This window comes from Amblyomma maculatum, chromosome 5, assembly GCF_055883805.1.
Source record: "Amblyomma maculatum isolate TAMU_Amacu chromosome 5, ASM5588380v1, whole genome shotgun sequence".
NCBI lineage: Eukaryota > Metazoa > Arthropoda > Arachnida > Ixodida > Ixodidae > Amblyomma > Amblyomma maculatum.
In genome coordinates, this window is record NC_139348.1 from 91,429,218 (window position 1) to 91,448,567 (window position 19,350).

The 19,350-nt window shown below is 45.5% G+C and overlaps 1 protein-coding gene across 1 annotated transcript; it reads left to right on the top strand.

The window, feature by feature from the left end:
• The first annotated feature begins 725 nt into the window (after window positions 1–725).
• LOC146188679 (beta-1,4-mannosyl-glycoprotein 4-beta-N-acetylglucosaminyltransferase-like) lies at window positions 726–19,101 on the top strand. The gene is made up of 2 exons (XM_084603884.1): window positions 726–1,742; window positions 18,786–19,101. Exons 1-2 carry the CDS (start codon window positions 726–728, stop codon window positions 18,990–18,992), a joined length of 1,224 nt encoding a protein of 407 aa, XP_084460010.1. The 3' UTR covers window positions 18,993–19,101.
• Window positions 19,102–19,350: the final 249 nt, after the last annotated feature.

Sequence of the window (19,350 nt, forward strand, 5' to 3'; positions counted from 1 at the left end):
GCTACAAAAGTCTCAAGCACCTATTTCGCCGATCTTTGCTTTATAGCTGAACTTTGAAACTCTTGCCTCGAACTTCAAGGAAAGCGAAACACGGCATACTATCACATACACATGTTTCATCTTTTGCCAACTCAACTAAATCATAACGGAATTCGTTTATTGAGGGCTCGAAAAACAGTTCTCAAAATCTGAACAGGGCAGTCTTTTGTCATTCCTAGTCTCTTTTCCCGCCAAATTGTCCGGTGATCTACACTTTCGGACCGTGCCGCCTCGGTATGCATACAGAAGGCTGTCATTTTCCCGAAATTGTGAAAATTCACTCAGACTACGCGTGTACCTTTCCATGGTAGGGCTAAATAGATAGAAAGCATTTGAAACCATTTCTTTACACTAGGATCCCAGCAATACACAGCGCACTTTCAGCAACACATTTTACTGCGCTTGCCTATAACCTTCGCCCCACGTAGCCATAAATATATATTTTTTTGCACTCACACATGAGCCAGCCATTCAAAACAGCTGTTGGGCGCTGGTGAAAAGCTGTAGCTTCTGCGCGCACTGGGTGCGTACTACCATCAAGCAGCGGCTAAAAACGGAAAGTGAAATCTGCCGTACACGATCCCAGATCCGCTTGCGGGGTCATGTCGGCAAAACTAATCAAGTTGCTGTTCCTCTTGTGTACAACAGGCATCATTTCGTGCGCAGTTTTATGGTGCTCGTATAGCATGAACTTTACATGGAGAACCAGTAACGTCCACCAAAAAGGCGTTTCAGATGGTAGCTTGAGTGAAAAGATGCTTCGACATCAGTCCGCGATTCGTGCGAGTAACGGCACTTCTAGAAAACACCGCTTATCTTCAAGTCCGCGGGCCGGACACCCTTTGCGAAGAGACAGTACGGCCCGCCTGAGCTTGCCCAACTGCTTCCTTGAAGGTACGGAGCCCGGGCTTTTCAAGAAGGCTTGCGTCTGTCGCAAGGGTTGGAATGGCGCGGAATGTGCCGTTCCCGACGTTGTGTGGTTTACCAAACGCTTTCAGCAGTGGTACTCCCGTGGGTTAATCAAACGCCGTTCCAGACCGCGTGCCATCATCAACGGCTTCGTGTTCAACCACGAACTGGACTTGCTGGAAATTCGGGTAAAAGAACTTGGCGATGCTGTCGACTACTATGTAATCTGTGAGTCCAACTACACCTTCTTCGGAACGGCCAAGCCTTTACACCTGCGTTCAAAGCTGAAAACCGGGTTTCTGCGCGAACACGCGCAAAAGATCTTGCCGATCACTGTGGGCGTGTACAATTATGGTGATGGCAGTCCATGGGCACCCGAGAACTACTTTCGTACGTCCATTTGGCACAAAGGTCAAAACAAATTGAAGCATTTGCTGCGAGATGACGATCTCTTCATGATAGCCGATGCCGACGAGATACCCAACCGTGACGTGCTGCTCTTCCTGAAGCACCATGACGGCTACGGTGAGCCAGTGTCTGTGAGCCTGCGCTGGTTCCTGTACGGATTCTTCTGGGAAAACAAACAACCCGTCGTTGTCGGAGGCGCTTGCACGGTGGCCTTCCTACGCCACGTGTATGGCAACGATCCTCTGCGCCTGCGCAGAGCGGAAGCATACGCTACCAGCAGGCTTTCAAATACTGGGACACTGCAGCAGCGATGGACGATCGAAGGAACGCCACCGTTTTACGCAGGCTGGCACTGCTCCTGGTGCTTCGATGCTCACGGTATACAGGTGATGACCGCTGTTTCTGGGCCATATTTTCAGTGAAAATTCTAAGGCCTCAGTTCACTAATATTTTGTCATTTTTTTAACTGTAGCTACGGCATTACAAAATATAACGTAAATTCTTGATGGGCGAGTGCAATGCCGGTAAATTTTAGAATGTTATAACGCGGCTCTGAAGGAAGGTTAGAAAATCGTGTCATTTCATTTCATTTCATTTTATTTCCTTAAAGGCCCCAGGAAGGGGTGTTACATAAGGGGTGGGAAACATTATAAAAACATAGTTATTGTACATATTTTTTGACATTTTCAAGAAACTTGGATGAGCAGGTGATAACAGCGATGTCACCTGGAAGGCCGTTCCAGTCTGCAGCTGCGCGGGGAAAAAAGGAATTCGAAAAGGTAACGGTGCGTGACAATGGACGGGCGACGTGCAGGCGATGACTGGTGCGGGGTGATATGCGTGCTGGGGGAAGAATATAAGGAGCTGCCCGCATGGGACTGTTGAATATTTTATGGAATAAAGAAAGGCTTGAAGTGCGACGACGGAGAGATAGTGATGATAAACCTGAGGCTGTTTTTAGGGCAGAGACACTAACATCATAAGAATACAGGGCATGGATGAACCTGGCAGCGCGATTTTGAACGGACTCGAGAGAATTAATGAGGTAAGCTTGATGGGGGTTCCAAATGGGTGACGCGAATTCCAGTTTAGACCTGACGAGTGAATTATAGGCTAAGAGTTTAACATGTTGAGGCGCGCAATGTAGATTACGTTTTAAGAATCCTAATGTTTTATTGGCCGATGATATTGTGTTAGTTACATGCAAATTCCAAGAAAGATCACTAGAAAGTGTTACGCCTAAATATTTATATGGCTGAACAGGTTGTACGGGCACTCCAGAGATTACGTAGGAAAAAATAAGAGGATTACGACGACGGTGGAAGGATAAAAGTTTACATTTATGTGGGTTAAGTTCCATTAGCCAGTGGTCACACCAGTTATGTACAGCATTAAGGTCATTTTGTAGTGTTGATTGATCAGTGGGACCAGTGATGGTACGATAAACTACACAGTCATCAGCAAACATGCGTATGTTAGAGGTTACATGTGTTGGTAGGTCATTAATGTATATAAGAAAAAATAGGGGGCCAAGTACTGATCCCTGGGGAACACCTGAGGTCACCGGAAGGAAGTTAGAGAACTTATTGTTAATAGTAACAAACTGAGAGCGATTAGTTAGAAACTCTTCAATCCATTTTAAAATGTTGGGGTGCAGATTTAATAGGGAAAGTTTTATCATTAAGCGTTTGTGGGGTACTTTATCGAAGGCTTTAGCAAAATCTAAAAATATGACGTCGGACTGTTGATTAGAATCCAGGTTAATGTGCAGGTCATGCACGAAAATAGCCAGTTTGGTTTCACAAGAGTAGCCCCTACGAAACCCATGCTGCGCGGGGTGAAAAAAGTTGTTAGAATCAAGGAAGGCCATGATATGGGTATAGATAACATGCTCCATGATTTTGCAGGGTACGCTGGTTAGAGAAATGGGGCGGTAATTTAATGGCGAGTTCTTGTTACCTGATTTAAAGACTGGAACGACCTTCCCACGTTTCCAATCGTTGGGTAGTTGGCCTGTGAGTAGTGACTGCGTGAACAACAATGACAATAAAGACGCACATGTGTCTTTGGTGTTTTTCAGTATTTTAGTGTTGATATTGTCGATACCGGCAGAAGATGACAGCTTCATGTTTTCTATCAATGAAAAGATTCCTGCAGGAAAGAATATTAGGGGAGGCATAGGGTGGTGAATAAATGTCTGTTGTACAGGAAGAGGTGGATCACATTCGTTAGTAAATACGGATGAAAACGCTTCATTAAATATGTTGGCGCAGTCTGTATCAGAGATTGTTTCACCTGACTCATCAGCGATTGAAATGGTACGCGCATGTTGTGGATTAATGAGTTGCCAAAACTTCCGGGGGTTAGTGGTCAGCATTTTAGGTAAATCGGAATGAAAAAAGGTGCGTTTGGCTTCACGAATTTTCTTTAGGTATACTTTCTCGGCCTCGTAATACTTATTCCATGAGTTGTCAGTGTGTTGGTTTTTAGCTGAGCGGTAAAGGCGTTTCTTTTTGTTTTCCAAACGTTTTAATGTGTTGGTGAACCATGGGTTTTGTTGGCTGTTTCGTACGGTCATTTTAGGAATAAATTTTTCAACCAATTCTTCAATTTTCCTTTTGAATAGTGACCAGTTGTCATGGACTATTCTTTGGTTATAGTTTGACTCAAAAAAAAAGTTGGAACGCGCGAAGACCGTTGTTAATGGCAGTATAGTTTCCCTTATCATATAGTTTAATTGTTTGCTTATTGATTATGCGAGAAAGGGGTTTAATGGTGAAACATGCATGTATTATTTTGTGATCACTGATACCTGGATGATATGTGACAGATTTAACATAATCAGGACGGTCCGTCAATATGAGATCGAGGGTATTAGCGCAGTCATGGGTTACACGAGTTGGTTCGGATATTATTTGTACGAGGTTGAAATTAAGGCAAATATCCAGAAATTCGTTAGCATCGCTGTTACCCATAGCTGTTAGAGTCTCCCAATTGATGGTAGGAAAATTGAAATCGCCAAAGAGTAGAATGGTGGCATTAGGGTGCTTGATTCTGATTTCATTCAATGCATTGATAAATTTACGAGGGAAATCTGAACTGTTATTAGGGGGGTTGTAGCAAACGCCAATGAGAACTGAGTGTGGTAAAGAGTGAAGTAAGATCCACAATATTTCGATATCCGATGACAAGTTAATGTATGTGCATGATAGCTCCTGCCTAGTTGCAATGAGTACTCCCCCTCCCCTCTTGTCTTTACGGTCTTTGCGGAAAAGACGAAAATTTGGCAAGTCAGTTAGGACCTCCCTGTCAGAGATGTCAGAGTGCAGCCACGTTTCTGTCAAGATTAGTAAGTTGCTGGATGATGATAAGACCAGATTAGAAACGATGTCGTGCTTTGAAATAAAACTGCGGATATTCGTGAAAATCGCTGATAAAGAAAGAGTAGGTTGCGGTGCATGTTTAGGACTGTTTGCCGAATGTTGACGGAATGACTGCTATTTAATCTCTTTTATGGTTTGTGAAGCTTCGTCGTAAGTGTAACGCTTAGGACCAATGTGCAGGGTTTTAAAACGCAAGGCGAATTTATCTGTTATTGTTCGTGCGTAGGTAACTAGCTGTTTTCGAACGTTACGGACCGCAGGGGAAAAGCCCTCACCAATGCTATAATTTGTGCCTTTAAGCTTTTTGCCATAAGAGAGGATGGTTTCTTTGGTTTTGGATGATGAGAACTTTACAATGATTGGCCTTATGCGATCTGTGGAATAATGGCCGAGGCGGTGAGCGCGCTCGATTTGATTCGGGTCAATTTCATAATCTAGAGTCGTGGAGCAGTGGTGAATGATTGTTTGTTCTGAGTCCTGATAGTTTTCGGACGCATTAGTGTCAGGGATATTATAAAATATCAGACTGTTGCGCCGGGAACGATTTTCTGCGTCATCAACGCGTTCTTCTAGTTTGATGATCTGCTGGCTCAGTTCAGTTGTTAATGTTTTCAGGCTGTCTATTTCAGAGTTAAGGGCAGAAAGAGTGGCGTAGTGCGATTCGAGGGTAATCATGCGTTTGTTTAAATCGGCTAAGGTTATGTCAGTTGTTTTGAGCTGTGCTTTGATGTCCTGCAAGTCGGAAATTAGCGTTGCTTGTCCAGTTGTCAATTTCTGCAGTTCGAATAGTATAGTCTCAGAATTCTCGGGCCCAGGGTTGGTCTCCACATCTCCCGACAAAAGTAGTAGTAAACGAATGGCACGTGAACAATCAACAACAACACCAGCGCAGCACTGCAGGCTCGGCAGCTGCATTAGGAAGTAATTACTATTTTTTTTAGCGAAAAGAGAGAACTTGTTACCAACCTGCATTATGAAGACAAACGGATTAGTAGTCGGCGCTTTTGCACAGCTACCGAGCCCACAGAGCGGCGGCGACAGATGCGACACATTTATAGATGCTTCAGTCGATGATGGTTGTCTCGCTGGGGATGGCCATGGATCCAGGATGAGGTAATCCGGCGGCGGCGGCGCATGCAGGTCTGGGACCGGTGACGTAGCAGGCGGGAAAGCTGCATTTTCATGGTGGCGAGTGGCCACGTGGAGCGGGGAACCAGGTGAAGCATGCAGCAGGGTAACAAGCAGCAGGTGAACGGTGACTGTAAGCGCCTGCATTATGAAGACAAACGGATTAGTAGTCTGCGCTTTTGCACAGCTACCGAGCCCACAGAGCGGCGGCGACAGATGCGACACATTTATAGATGCTTCAGTCGATGATGGTTGTCTCGCTGGGGATGGCCATGGATCCAGGATGAGGTAATCCGGCGGCGGCGGCGCATGCAGGTCTGGGACCGGTGACGTAGCTGGCAGGAAAGCTGCATTTTCATGGTGGCGAGTGGCCACGTGGAGCGGGGAACCAGGTGAAGCATGCAGCAGGGTAACAAGCAGCAGGTGAACGGTGACTGTAAGCGCCTGCATTATGAAGACAAACGGATTAGTAGTCGGCGCTTTTGCACAGCTACCGAGCCCACAGAGCGGCGGCGACAGATGCGACACATTTATAGATGCTTCAGTCGATGATGTTTGTCTCGCTGGGGATGGCCATGGATCCAGGATGAGGTAATCCGGCGGCGGCGGCGCATGCAGGTCTGGGACCGGTGACGTAGCTGGCAGGAAAGCTGCATTTTCATGGTGGCGAGTGGCCACGTGGAGCGGGGAACCAGGTGAAGCATGCAGCAGGGTAACAAGCAGCAGGTGAACGGTGACTGTAAGCGCCTGCATTATGAAGACAAACGGATTAGTAGTCGGCGCTTTTGCACAGCTACCGAGCCCACAGAGCGGCGGCGACAGATGCGACACATTTATAGATGCTTCAGTCGATGATGGTTGTCTCGCTGGGGATGGCCATGGATCCAGGATGAGGTAATCCGGCGGCGGCGGCGCATGCAGGTCTGGGACCGGTGACGTAGCTGGCAGGAAAGCTGCATTTTCATGGTGGCGAGTGGCCACGTGGAGCGGGGAACCAGGTGAAGCATGCAGCAGGGTAACAAGCAGCAGGTGAACGGTGACTGTAAGCGCCTGCATTATGAAGACAAACGGATTAGTAGTCTGCGCTTTTGCACAGCTACCGAGCCCACAGAGCGGCGGCGACAGATGCGACACATTTATAGATGCTTCAGTCGATGATGGTTGTCTCGCTGGGGATGGCCATGGATCCAGGATGAGGTAATCCGGCGGCGGCGGCGCATGCAGGTCTGGGACCGGTGACGTAGCAGGCGGGAAAGCTGCATTTTCATGGTGGCGAGTGGCCACGTGGAGCGGGGAACCAGGTGAAGCATGCAGCAGGGTAACAAGCAGCAGGTGAACGGTGACTGTAAGCGCCTGCATTATGAAGACAAACGGATTAGTAGTCGGCGCTTTTGCACAGCTACCGAGCCCACAGAGCGGCGGCGACAGATGCGACACATTTATAGATGCTTCAGTCGATGATGGTTGTCTCGCTGGGGATGGCCATGGATCCAGGATGAGGTAATCCGGCGGCGGCGGCGCATGCAGGTCTGGGACCGGTGACGTAGCTGGCAGGAAAGCTGCATTTTCATGGTGGCGAGTGGCCACGTGGAGCGGGGAACCAGGTGAAGCATGCAGCAGGGTAACAAGCAGCAGGTGAACGGTGACTGTAAGCGCCTGCATTATGAAGACAAACGGATTAGTAGTCGGCGCTTTTGCACAGCTACCGAGCCCACAGAGCGGCGGCGACAGATGCGACACATTTATAGATGCTTCAGTCGATGATGGTTGTCTCGCTGGGGATGGCCATGGATCCAGGATGAGGTAATCCGGCGGCGGCGGCGCATGCAGGTCTGGGACCGGTGACGTAGCTGGCAGGAAAGCTGCATTTTCATGGTGGCGAGTGGCCACGTGGAGCGGGGAACCAGGTGAAGCATGCAGCAGGGTAACAAGCAGCAGGTGAACGGTGACTGTAAGCGCCTGCATTATGAAGACAAACGGATTAGTAGTCTGCGCTTTTGCACAGCTACCGAGCCCACAGAGCGGCGGCGACAGATGCGACACATTTATAGATGCTTCAGTCGATGATGGTTGTCTCGCTGGGGATGGCCATGGATCCAGGATGAGGTAATCCGGCGGCGGCGGCGCATGCAGGTCTGGGACCGGTGACGTAGCAGGCGGGAAAGCTGCATTTTCATGGTGGCGAGTGGCCACGTGGAGCGGGGAACCAGGTGAAGCATGCAGCAGGGTAACAAGCAGCAGGTGAACGGTGACTGTAAGCGCCTGCATTATGAAGACAAACGGATTAGTAGTCTGCGCTTTTGCACAGCTACCGAGCCTACATTTTCTTGTATTAAGTCTGTAGAGGACTGAAAAATGCACGAAGTTTATATTTTCATGGTTTGCAATTAAAATACATTGAGCTTCAAAATTTTCTTACGCTTAATTAATTAATTAATTATGCGAAACAAAAACTTGCGAACAGTGCTCCTAGGGTTGCTCTTCAGAAGATGTGTCTTGGTGATGAGCAGAACAAAAACAGTTTTTATATTTCGTATTATCGTTCTATTCCTTGCATTAATCTGTGAAATTTGCTACGTTAAAAATGCCGCTCAAATGTTCGCACCAGAGAGCCTCCTGAGGTATTTAAAAGAGATATTTACGAGTATTATCTCAGTTTATTGTGCATCGGATTTCATGTAACCGAAGCGCCCCGTTGGGTATCAGGGACACCGTAGCGGAGGGCATTCGATCATTGTGCCATCCATAGCAATGTACAAGGCCGATCTTATGCTTTTCCTTCGTGAAAGGTAGCCGCCGCATCGTAATCGAACCCGTGGCGTTGAGAGAACAGCCATTCTCCACAGCCACTTATCCACTACAGCTTTTTCTTTATTACCTGCACGTTGTCAGATGTCGCAGTGCTAACACAATTCCCACCTAAAACCTTTAAGGTGTGAGTTAGTTTTTCGGTGTGAACGTTGAGACTCTGCCTCACCGAAATGTGAGTTTGGGTGAGGCACAATCTCTATATTTATGTGATCAGGGGACAGCGTTCACAGCTTTCGTCTGCGGCTACCCTTGAGAATCACCGTTCGCATATATATGACTAGATTCTGGCTTACGCACTATTCATTTTCGAGCATATGCTAACGCATAATAGCGTAACACTACTCTATTATGTGCACAACCACTTGATATAGGTATGAAGCTACACTTTTACGAAAGGGTACTACCGACCCTGCAGAATCAATGTCAAACGAGAAAGCATAGTTGGCTAGTGACTTGCTACTTTCGCATGTGAAGCAGTTTAGTGATGCTCCAAAACCCACCGCCCAATCAGTGCGCAGTCATCTCAACTGCCAACTACATCCTACCGAATAGCTTCCAGAGATTATTTCCCTCATAACTCATAATCATCATCATCATCATCACAAGCCTAATTAGACCTCCTAAAGAGCGAAAACTTTCCCTGTATTACTAAAACTAATCTAGTCCTGTGCTAGCTGTATTCACTTGACCCCTGCGAACTTAACCTCATCCACCCACCTAACTCTGTGCCTCTCCCTGCTACATTTTCTTCCCTTGGAGAAACATTTCTTACCCTTCAAGACAATCGATTATCCTCTCGTCGTGCTACAGGCCCTGCGCATACCTATTTTTTCATGACTTCCACTATAATGTCACTAATTCTAGTTATTTCTCTGACCCACTCTCCCCGCTTCCTGTCTCTTAACGTAACACCTGCCATTTTCCGTTCCAAAGCTCTCTGCGATGTCCTCAGCTTAAGTAGAGAACTTATCTTACCCTCCATGTTTCAGCGCCATAGGTGAGTACATACTCATAATGCGCGCATTCTGGGGGAAATGGCCTCATTTCGCTATTGCGTTAGTACATTCGCATTGACAGCTTCAAGACAAAATGAGACCCCGCCTCACAGCAATGCACTTTGACTCCACAAACCTCACTCCACGTTTATCAATAAACAGGGAATAAAAGCAACTGCGGATATTTCGTTTCGCTGTTGCCTTAGTTGGTTAAAATTTGGTTCGCATTGAGCACGCGTACACGGATACCTCGGGCATTATGTAGCTATGAAAATGATATCTGTAAAACATTTATCTGTAAACGAGTTATGTGCAGCCCGGGATTCGCCGGAGTTAAAGGCTATCTGCTTTCAAATATTACTTCTAGTTGGTTGAACCTGTGACAACTGTATGACCACGAACATCTGCTACAGCTGTTGCAGATATAAAACAGCAATTTCAATTTTTAGCCAGCCAAAGGATGGGACATAGGGAAGAAGAGGACAGGACAAGGCTGGTCCTGTGCTCTTCTTCCCTGTGTCTCGTCTTTTAGCTCGTTAAACATGAACCCTTACCAACTTGCCCAGTCGTCAACCTTGTTGAAGCAGTTACAGATTTTACAGATCTCCGTGCGAGAACTGGAATAAAATATGTTGCGAGTTAATAATTACCTATAAACATACTACATTAATCTATGGCCAGAAATATTTCCACGATGCCTAGATTCCCGACGACGTTGATGACTCTTACTTGTTATCCCCCTTTGTGAAATCTCGTTTGACTTCATAGAGTGAGCTGGTTTCTTAATTTCTGAGCTTTAATATGTGTTCCGATTGTCTCCCACATACTCATTAGCATAATCTTGTAAGCTATCACGTCTTGACATAGGTACAAGGCCCCTCTCCAGCCAAGTCGTAGGAACGTACCTGCGTAAACTAGCTGTCGCCCGGGATTCAAGTATGGTGGAAATTTCAATTCCCATCTCACCCGGCAATCTCAGTTGAGATGGCATGTCCTATCACTCCACGGGATTTTGTGACCTCACCCAACTTGGCGACCAATCAGCGCTTGACAATGTCACTTGTCATGTACTACCTACCGGCGGCAGGCACGTCGGTTCAATCCAGAATCAACTGCTACACACAATCCCCATTCCCACTGGCTTGCCTGTGAAGCCTGATTCGGGCGATGTGTCGACGAAAATGACTGCGGCTTAGCATGGCTTATTCCGGTTATACAAGCAAAAGCTTTACTATGCTTGATTGTGTAGTATGGATAAGCCACATTAGAATTGTATAGATGACCGGATTACTGAGCACAAGCTCGGTCTCTCTTCTTGCGACTCTCCTTTTCTGCGAACCTCAAGGGCAACATATACTGCTGAAGACAAAACGATGGTGTCGAGGGCATTTTGAGGGTGGACATCTCAGGAGACGAGTCAGATGGGCACTGGTGTAGGGAAAGGGTTGGTAGGGGATTAGAAGGCTATGTGGCATTGTGTCATATTGTGGTATTTGTAGAGATATGTCGATGTACGAATAAAGTTTGCCAGGTGTGTGAAGTAGAAGAAGAAGAAGCAGGAGGTGTGCGAAGTAGAAGAAGCTAGCAGCGGAAGAAGCGAGCGCTGCTGTCTCCGCGCGCCACATGTGAGAAGCATGGCGCCGGCTCCTCGCGCCTCACCTAAGATCTAATTTCCGGCGCCGTCAAGCCAAGGTCAAGCCAAGGTCATGAATGACCTTGGCTTGACGAGGCTAATGCAGGTTTCGTTTTAAAATAATCTATGTTTATGGGCTTCTAACGCAGTCTGAGGCAAAGAGCTCAGCATCACTCTTCGCTGCTCTTTTCCAATGCGTTACCTCGGCAGCCATTTCTTTCAGATGCTAAGCTTCCAGCTTTCTCCACATTAGTTCCGATGTCGTCTTCACCGCCTTCACCTCTTCAGACAAAATTGCTCTAAGAACCTTAATTCGAGAATTTTACTACAATAAAACTCGCAATCGACATTTAAGTAACTAGCCTAAACCAGCAGGACGAAGCGAAGCAATGTCAAACGAAACAGAACATAACGAGGGCTAAACATTGCTTCTTCATGTATTAATGAGCTTAGGACAGCTAAACCGCTACTTAGTCTTCAGTCACTACGACGCAAGGTGTATTCTGTTAAAGGGGTGATTACCGCTAACGCGTTAGAAATTTATCTTACCAGGTAATGAGCATATTTCTCATCTTATAATAAGAAATAAGACATTTATGAAAACACTAATTCTAAAAAAGGCTCACCGATCAGTCTAGAACAAAGGTGACCAGCCAAAAAGTGAGTTTTGTTCCCTTTAACTCTACCGTTATAAGTGAGTGCGCTACAAATATTAATTATTGAAAAGAATATTCATGTTAATCACAATTACGAGAGAGAATAGAAGACTGTTATTTTCATAAGGACACGCGAAACAATTCATAGCAAGCCATTAACAAACCGCTTGGCAGAGTCTATTTCCAATCACTCTGTGCGCATTAAAATATTAGGATCATATTGTTTCTTAAGAGGACTAAAGTTTTGAGATATTGAACAACTTAAAAGGGTTTCGCTGAGAATAATTTTGAACATTTATCACAAAACGTTGGTCATTTTCTCTACCAGTGTTGGAAATGTTTACTATGCTCCGCCTTTTTTATTCATCTAATAACTTTCTGACAGTTGAGCACGAAATATAAGCGGGATGTAACCTTTTCTCGGTGTCAGCGGTTTGGTTATGACCGCACTACAAGAGTGCACAAGTGACATCCGCTTTGTCACGCTCATAGCTCATGCTCCGTCTCGCGGATGTTGTGACAGTTATGCGTCTGTCTCCTTTTCCTACCACTACATAAAGCTAGCAGGCTCTTTCATTGCGTGGAAAACTTCAGCCGCCCTTGTAAAAAAATTCTATTTACGTCTTCCGCTTCAGAAAGAGCACCCCCGTCACTATTTTAGTCGAACATATTTGAAACACACAATAAAAATCAGGTAAGCAAAGAAGTTAAAGTAACTTAACAACCGCACCTGCAGCTATTGTTTAAAAGAAACGATTACCTTCCGTTATATTTTGGCGCTTCCAAGCATCCCTTAAAAACATTTATTTTGGCTAGGGTACACAACCTGCACTTCATTGATACAGCGTTTACAAGTGAATACCTTACTCAATGTGAAGTACGACTAATAAAATAACGCAAACTAAAAGGGGGATAAAGGAAGCCTCAGTATGCTAGCCAACGTCTTGTCAAAAGGGCTTGCATCAGACGAAGGAAAGTCCTGTTGTCAGAAAGCTCGCTACTAGACTGAGGATCCCCATCAGCCCTACTTCATTGCATTTTGACCCTCTCCGCGTTCACCTATTGTCAGGGCACAGCACTACATTGAGCTGTGAGATATGCGTCCGATATCGGCAAAGGTAGGGGAAGGGACGTGTAAAGCATGATTTCAGTCCACGTTAAGGAAGTCCAAGCGGTCAAAATTATAATGAGCCGTTCAATACGGCATCTTTCATGGCATGAGCTGCCTTGGGTAAGGTTCCTGTCTACAAGCCTTTTTGGCTTATGACAAGCTACAAAAGCATGTATAATGTTTTTGTTTTTTTTTACTTTAGAGATGAGTCATTTCTCCTGAAAATAAGTACAAGACTTTAGTCTCTGTTTTTGCTTTAAGTGTCATTCCTGCTGTGTTCTATCTTCTATAAAGGGACGAAAATTACGAGCACAGACAGGTCGACTAAACTTAAATAATTTTTTTTGTTACAACGATACACACTAAGCTAATGTCCCCAAAGCAGAAAAACACTGAATTCAATAATCTAATTGCCGGCGTAAGGGCCACTTGCTTCTTTCTTGCAAAATTATTCGAGTGTTTCGACTTAACAGATATTGGCTTAAGCGTAAATTTCGTAAAACACGCTACTTCAAGTTTGTTTTGAGGTACGTTTTTGCTTTTATAGCCGCCAAAATGTTTAAAAAGCTAAGAAAGCGTATCAGATTTGGAAATCTTTTCCCGAGAGATTTAACGCAAGTAAAGCTTTCTTTTCATTTGCTGTGATGCATAAGCTCTTAATGTACATCGTTCCGCTGTTTTTCGGCGGCGCACTCTACATTCATTCGCAAATGTTTCCTTATCTGTCTGCTCTTCTTTGAACAACCTTCAAGAACGGAGGGAAGCAGCCATACCATGCACTGTAGAAGCGCGCGGTTCGCGCATAACAGAACAAAGGTTGTGGAGACTCCCCAGCCGTGTACCTCGTCTTCGATTTCAGGATATGTCTAGGTGTCTGCACTGCACCTGGAGGCACGACCAGATCTTGCTAGTCTTTCATCATGCTTGTTTTAAAGTCGAACGTTGGCGCCACGAGACGGGGGCGTGGGAAGTCGCCATGATGCGGCGATCTTATTACGGATGTTGCTGGATGTTTTGATGCAGCGACGTTTAAAGGATCATTATAGAGTACTGCATACTGGAAAATGTTTGAAACAGTTGTCGGAGTCCAGTCATATTATGTACTTTGTGATGTACTTGCCGGTGCTGCATGAATGGGCGCAGCAGCAACGGGAGCGCGGTCCTGAGCTCCTCCCGAGTTGGACACAGAAACGTATATCCCCAAGGCCTATTTTTCCCGCACAACTTCTAAGAGAATAGTTACTTATAGCCAGAATAGTTACTTATAGCCCATTTTAAGACATACCGCCAGCCTAAATGCTCACGCTTCCATAGTTGCTGCTGCGTGTGCATTCAAACATTGCTCAAACATTGCTATGCGCGTCAACGCTCTGTGAAGATAAGGCCGGTCTTATAGCGAACATGAATAACTTTGGCCACCTGGGATCTTTAATGCGCACCGAAATTTCTGAGGCATTCCTACAATCTGCTGCACCAGGAATATTGTCATGCCAGCTCCGATCGAAATCGCGCTTTCAGCCTGTCCTGGTGAAAACCAGGAGTACAATTGTATACGTTATATGCTAGTACTTCGAACGTTCAGCTACACCACTCGACAATCTGTGGAAATGGCCCTCTCGTTACTGCCTTCAAGAAGGGCTTTCACGTCGATACCAATAATGATGAGCGGTTAATCATTACAATCACAGGCCACAGTGTGCGCGCGGAGATATTATAGACGGCTGGAAACTTGGATTGGTATGTGTCGTTTCAAGCAAATCTTAGCGGCCAGCATTTGTCACAAAATTGACTACCAGGTATTCGAAAGTAGTGCGTAACATGAATCTGCATATTTTTTTTTGTAAAGTCTGCCGGCATATCTTCTGCCTCCGGTGTGACCATGTCCTGCATCCCCACAATGTACAGGGGGTTAAAAGTACTGAAGGCGATGAGATCTCCAACTGAAATTAACGGCGGCGCCACTTTACCATCTCGCATCTAGTTAGCTATACTGTGGTTCTCGAAATGGGAGGACCGAGGCATCAACATAGCAGATAAACCGGATTCTCGTTAGTAGCCCGAATCATTTTGTTCACTAATCTCATGACGTGATTAGTTGGAAACCTCGGAATATCACAGTGACTTTAGAGCGCTAAGGTGAAGAGCTGAGAAAGCGGGCACAGTCCCGGCTGTGACGGCAGCGTTTTGGTAGACGAAACGCCAAAGGTGATTGTAGTAATATTTCAGCGCATAACAAACAAGGTTAGCTGATGTAAAAAACTATAGACTATACTTTTTGACGCCCTTCGTAACATACGTGCGCTATTCGGCAACGTTAAACTGCGCTATTTACATTTTTTTTTTATCGAACTGTGGCCTGATCAGTCCGTATAAGAAACAAGTTTATTTTTGCAACTATCTTTAAAAAGAGATGTGTCTTCGTGAATTCGCAAGATTAGCACAAACCACATTTTTTCACAGACTGTAGACGTACTATCGTTTAATGACTAACCTACATTCCGAAAGCACTTGTAACGATCACTACATCCGCCTACTTCTTCGATAAATGCATGCATCTCTCAGAAACACGCGTCCACTAGATGCCGAACTCATAATTACGCAAAATAGATATTCGTTTTATCGCATTTTATATTTGCTTTTGCGATTGCCCAGCGCCGCCGCTCCAGATAAGCACTAGCCGACAGAACTTTAAAACGTAGCATTCAATCCGCCGTAGTTTGGCATCGCAAAATGCAGTTCATAACAAATTACTTCTTGCCAATGTTCACTCCAAACTCAAGGCACTGGGAGCTCGTGCAAAGTGCTAGCTTTAGCAAAAGGTTTACCGCCGTAGCCTCCCCTTCAATGCAGAAGAAAAGAATCCAGCGTTCTTTTTAAATTTTGTCTGGCTTCACAAAACTCAGAAAACACAGCCCTAAACGACGCCTAAAAGCCCGCCGCTGAGCAGCCCGCACCAGACACTACCACTTCTCCACTTCCCCACAGCGCCCCCGTGACACTGTAGTCGCCGCATTTACAATGCTGCAGGTGCGCTCCACAGTAGCGGGTGGTCATTGTCGGCACCAAAATAAATATATTTTTATGCCGTGGCGAGTATCGCCATGGATGAATCAAATTCACAGTTTACCTTAATTCGGTGCACCAAAGCTAGCGCGCTTACGCATTTGGGCAACCAAGCAAACAGTCTCCAATTTTTCCCTGCTCTAGACCCAGTTGCATATGCATCAGATGTCGCCACCGGGCCTCCGTTCTGTAAAATTTCTATCAATATCACATTTAATTCATCACACTCAAAAGCAAATAAATGCGTTGAAATGCATAGTCGCGAGATGAAAGGCGCGTAATGCGTTTTCAAAACAAGGAGCTCTGATGAAGGCCCGCGTGTAGTTACCGAGAAGTCGCACGTTAACTGTTTTCCCACTTAACGGCGCCAGTCACAGAAGTTACATTCGATACAACCACTAGCGCCGAATTCATTGTTGTTGCATCCTCACATTTGAGGCAACACTGATTGCTGCTACGTTCACGGAATTCGCATTCGGAGCACTCCTGTCGTTGCGCGCGCGTATATACGTTCACATGTATTTTTCCATCATTTGACAGGCATCTTTTTCTATTGGGTTCTTCCACCGTAGCTTACTGGTTAGCGCTGTTGTCTGCTGAACCCAATGACGTTGAATGAAATGCGGACCACAGCGTCCAATTTTCATTTGAGCCGAAATGCAAGGCGCCCATGTATGTACTGCACGATATCACCGTATGTTATAGAGACCCTGGAACGCTAATAATGGAAGGGAGGACACCGCCTCCCTTCTTTCTCTCGATGACGTCAATGGGACTTTCCGGGTGCGCCCTCTCATTAGACGCTCCCAATTAGCGAAGCCGAGACGAGACACGGTGAGGCTCCGTCGCGACTTGTTTTCTCTATTTTTTTCTTGCTCACCGGCATGTCCTAAACAAAGTGTGGGGAGCAGGGCTCTCATTTTCGATCGCCGATACACGGGTCTTAGTGAAGCTAGCTTAAAAACGTGTGCGTTGTGAGGAGGTCTGATGCAATACCTACTCAGCATGAGCATTTTCTTGGATTCAGTAAATAGCTTTTCCTAGATTCTAAAAAAGTCCTAATGGTCAACATTTGCGGAGCCCTTCACAACGATCCACCTCATCGCCTGAATCTCTCTGGGTCGTTTTTTATTAGAGGACGTAAAACAAAATAGCAACTGGCATGTTACACATTCCCTAGTGAATTCTCCATTTCGGTCCAAAATTTTACCTGAAATGTAATGCTTAAGAAAATTTCCTTTATTTGCCTCTTATTTCAATTCAGCAGAACATAAAATGATTCAGACTTCCTTCATACGGTGTTCAGTGATATGATTGAAGTTTCCTTCTCATATTACGGTTTGGAAGGCTGTAAACTTTCCTTCAATTTGTCTGCGATTGTTGGTATAGTTTTTATTGCTGTTATGTCTCAATTACATTTTAGTGTATTCATGTTTGCTTAGTATCTTTTTGCGCTGTTCTTTCATGTGAAGTGTGTCGAATATTGTTTTGGCGTATTGCCCACCAATAATGTGTGAATCAGCGCTAAGGTTAGCCAAAAACATCGTTTTCCCCAGTTCTATGGTGTATTGTAGAGCTCCTTTTGCGGCATTGTTAAAGGATTACTTCTACAATAAATTCAGCACCAGCGTTGTTGCCGTCGCTGCGAGAAGAGAACAACGGGCATGCCGCAGATAGGTGGTAGTTGAAAGGCGATATGACGAGAGGTCCTGATTGTTTGGCCTTTTGTGCGACGTCACGAGACGGCTTGACATCGCCGAGTGGGCAAGAGATAAGAATCAATCCCAGGACCCTTGGATCCCTTGAATGTCACGCTTCTCCTAGGTTATGCAGGCACGTTGCTAGGCTCCAATAAATCGAGGAATTTGTAGCTTTATAAGGTGCTACTATGACTGTTTGCTTTTTACCTCACAACAGTATACTAATGGATATGCATAGGCAACAACTAAGAAAGTAGCAACGTACATTCTCGCGATCGAGTGTCTATAATGTTAGCCGCCGACAAGGTAATTAACAGCATTGTATCACACGCTAATGAAGAGGGTTCTACTTAAGTTGATAACAACGCAGGGGGCTATGGAACAAAAAATGGTAGAGGTAACATTAAGATATAGGAAACATGCAGAGTGGGCCAGAGAAAAAACTCAAATTACTGACATTCTAGTGAAAATCAAGAAGAAGAAATGAGTATGCACATGACATGGAGCGCGAAGAGAGGATAACCGATGGTCGCTTAGGGTAACAAACTGGATTCCAAGTGAGGGAAAGCGTAGCAGGGAGCGGCAGAAAGTTAGGTGGGAGAATTAGAGAAGGAGAAGAAGTTCCCAGGGGTCAAGTGGATGCAGCTAGCGCAGGACCGGTATAATTGGAGAAATATGGGAGAGGCCTTCGTCCTGCAGTGGGTATAATCAGGCTGATGATGATTATGATGATGATGATGATCACACGCTTATAGGCGATGCATGAGGGTCCCCCATTAAGCCATATCCACAAAAATTTAAAGCTTACAATTTGTAAATTACCTTCAATGAAAAACGGCCTGTTCAATATGTATTCCGATTTCAAATACGTAATTATATTCGCGCCAATTCCGCCATTCATGCGTGTTTAAAAATTTTGCTTGAAATTCTGCTTTATTTGGCTACGCAGGTGAAGCTGGAGGCGGCCCAAAGGGATGACGGAGTAAGATGGGGAGACTTCGCCGAGAAGAGAGACATCGCATATATCAACACCCTGCGTAAGAGCGGGCGATACTTCGACAACAGCCCGCCCCTTGACAGCTGCAACCCTTATGAGGCGGCTCCGGCCTACGTCAGGAACAATGTCGATCGCTTCAGATATCTAATGATTCCGTGAATGCTTCGCGTTGTCTCCGGCAGCAGTTAATGACGAGAGAAAATTTGGTAAAAGCTAGAGACCCGTTAGGCTTCCGAGAGTGCTAAGTTGTAATTTGTTCATGCGAATTTAGCGCCTGTTTCTGAAGACATTGTCATGTGGATGTTTCGGCAATTTCATCACTCTTGCACGGCGTCGCCACCAGTTCTTTAGCACAAGGTGCACCTTTCGTACATAAATGCGGGACACCTGCTGTCATGACGACCTGTGATTTATTGAAGCCCTGGCTTAGTTTGTAGTTCGATTTGAAATGAAATAATGTATTTATCCTTGAAGTGCAATTTTCACCTCGCACCATTGGCTGTAGATCTAAGATCAA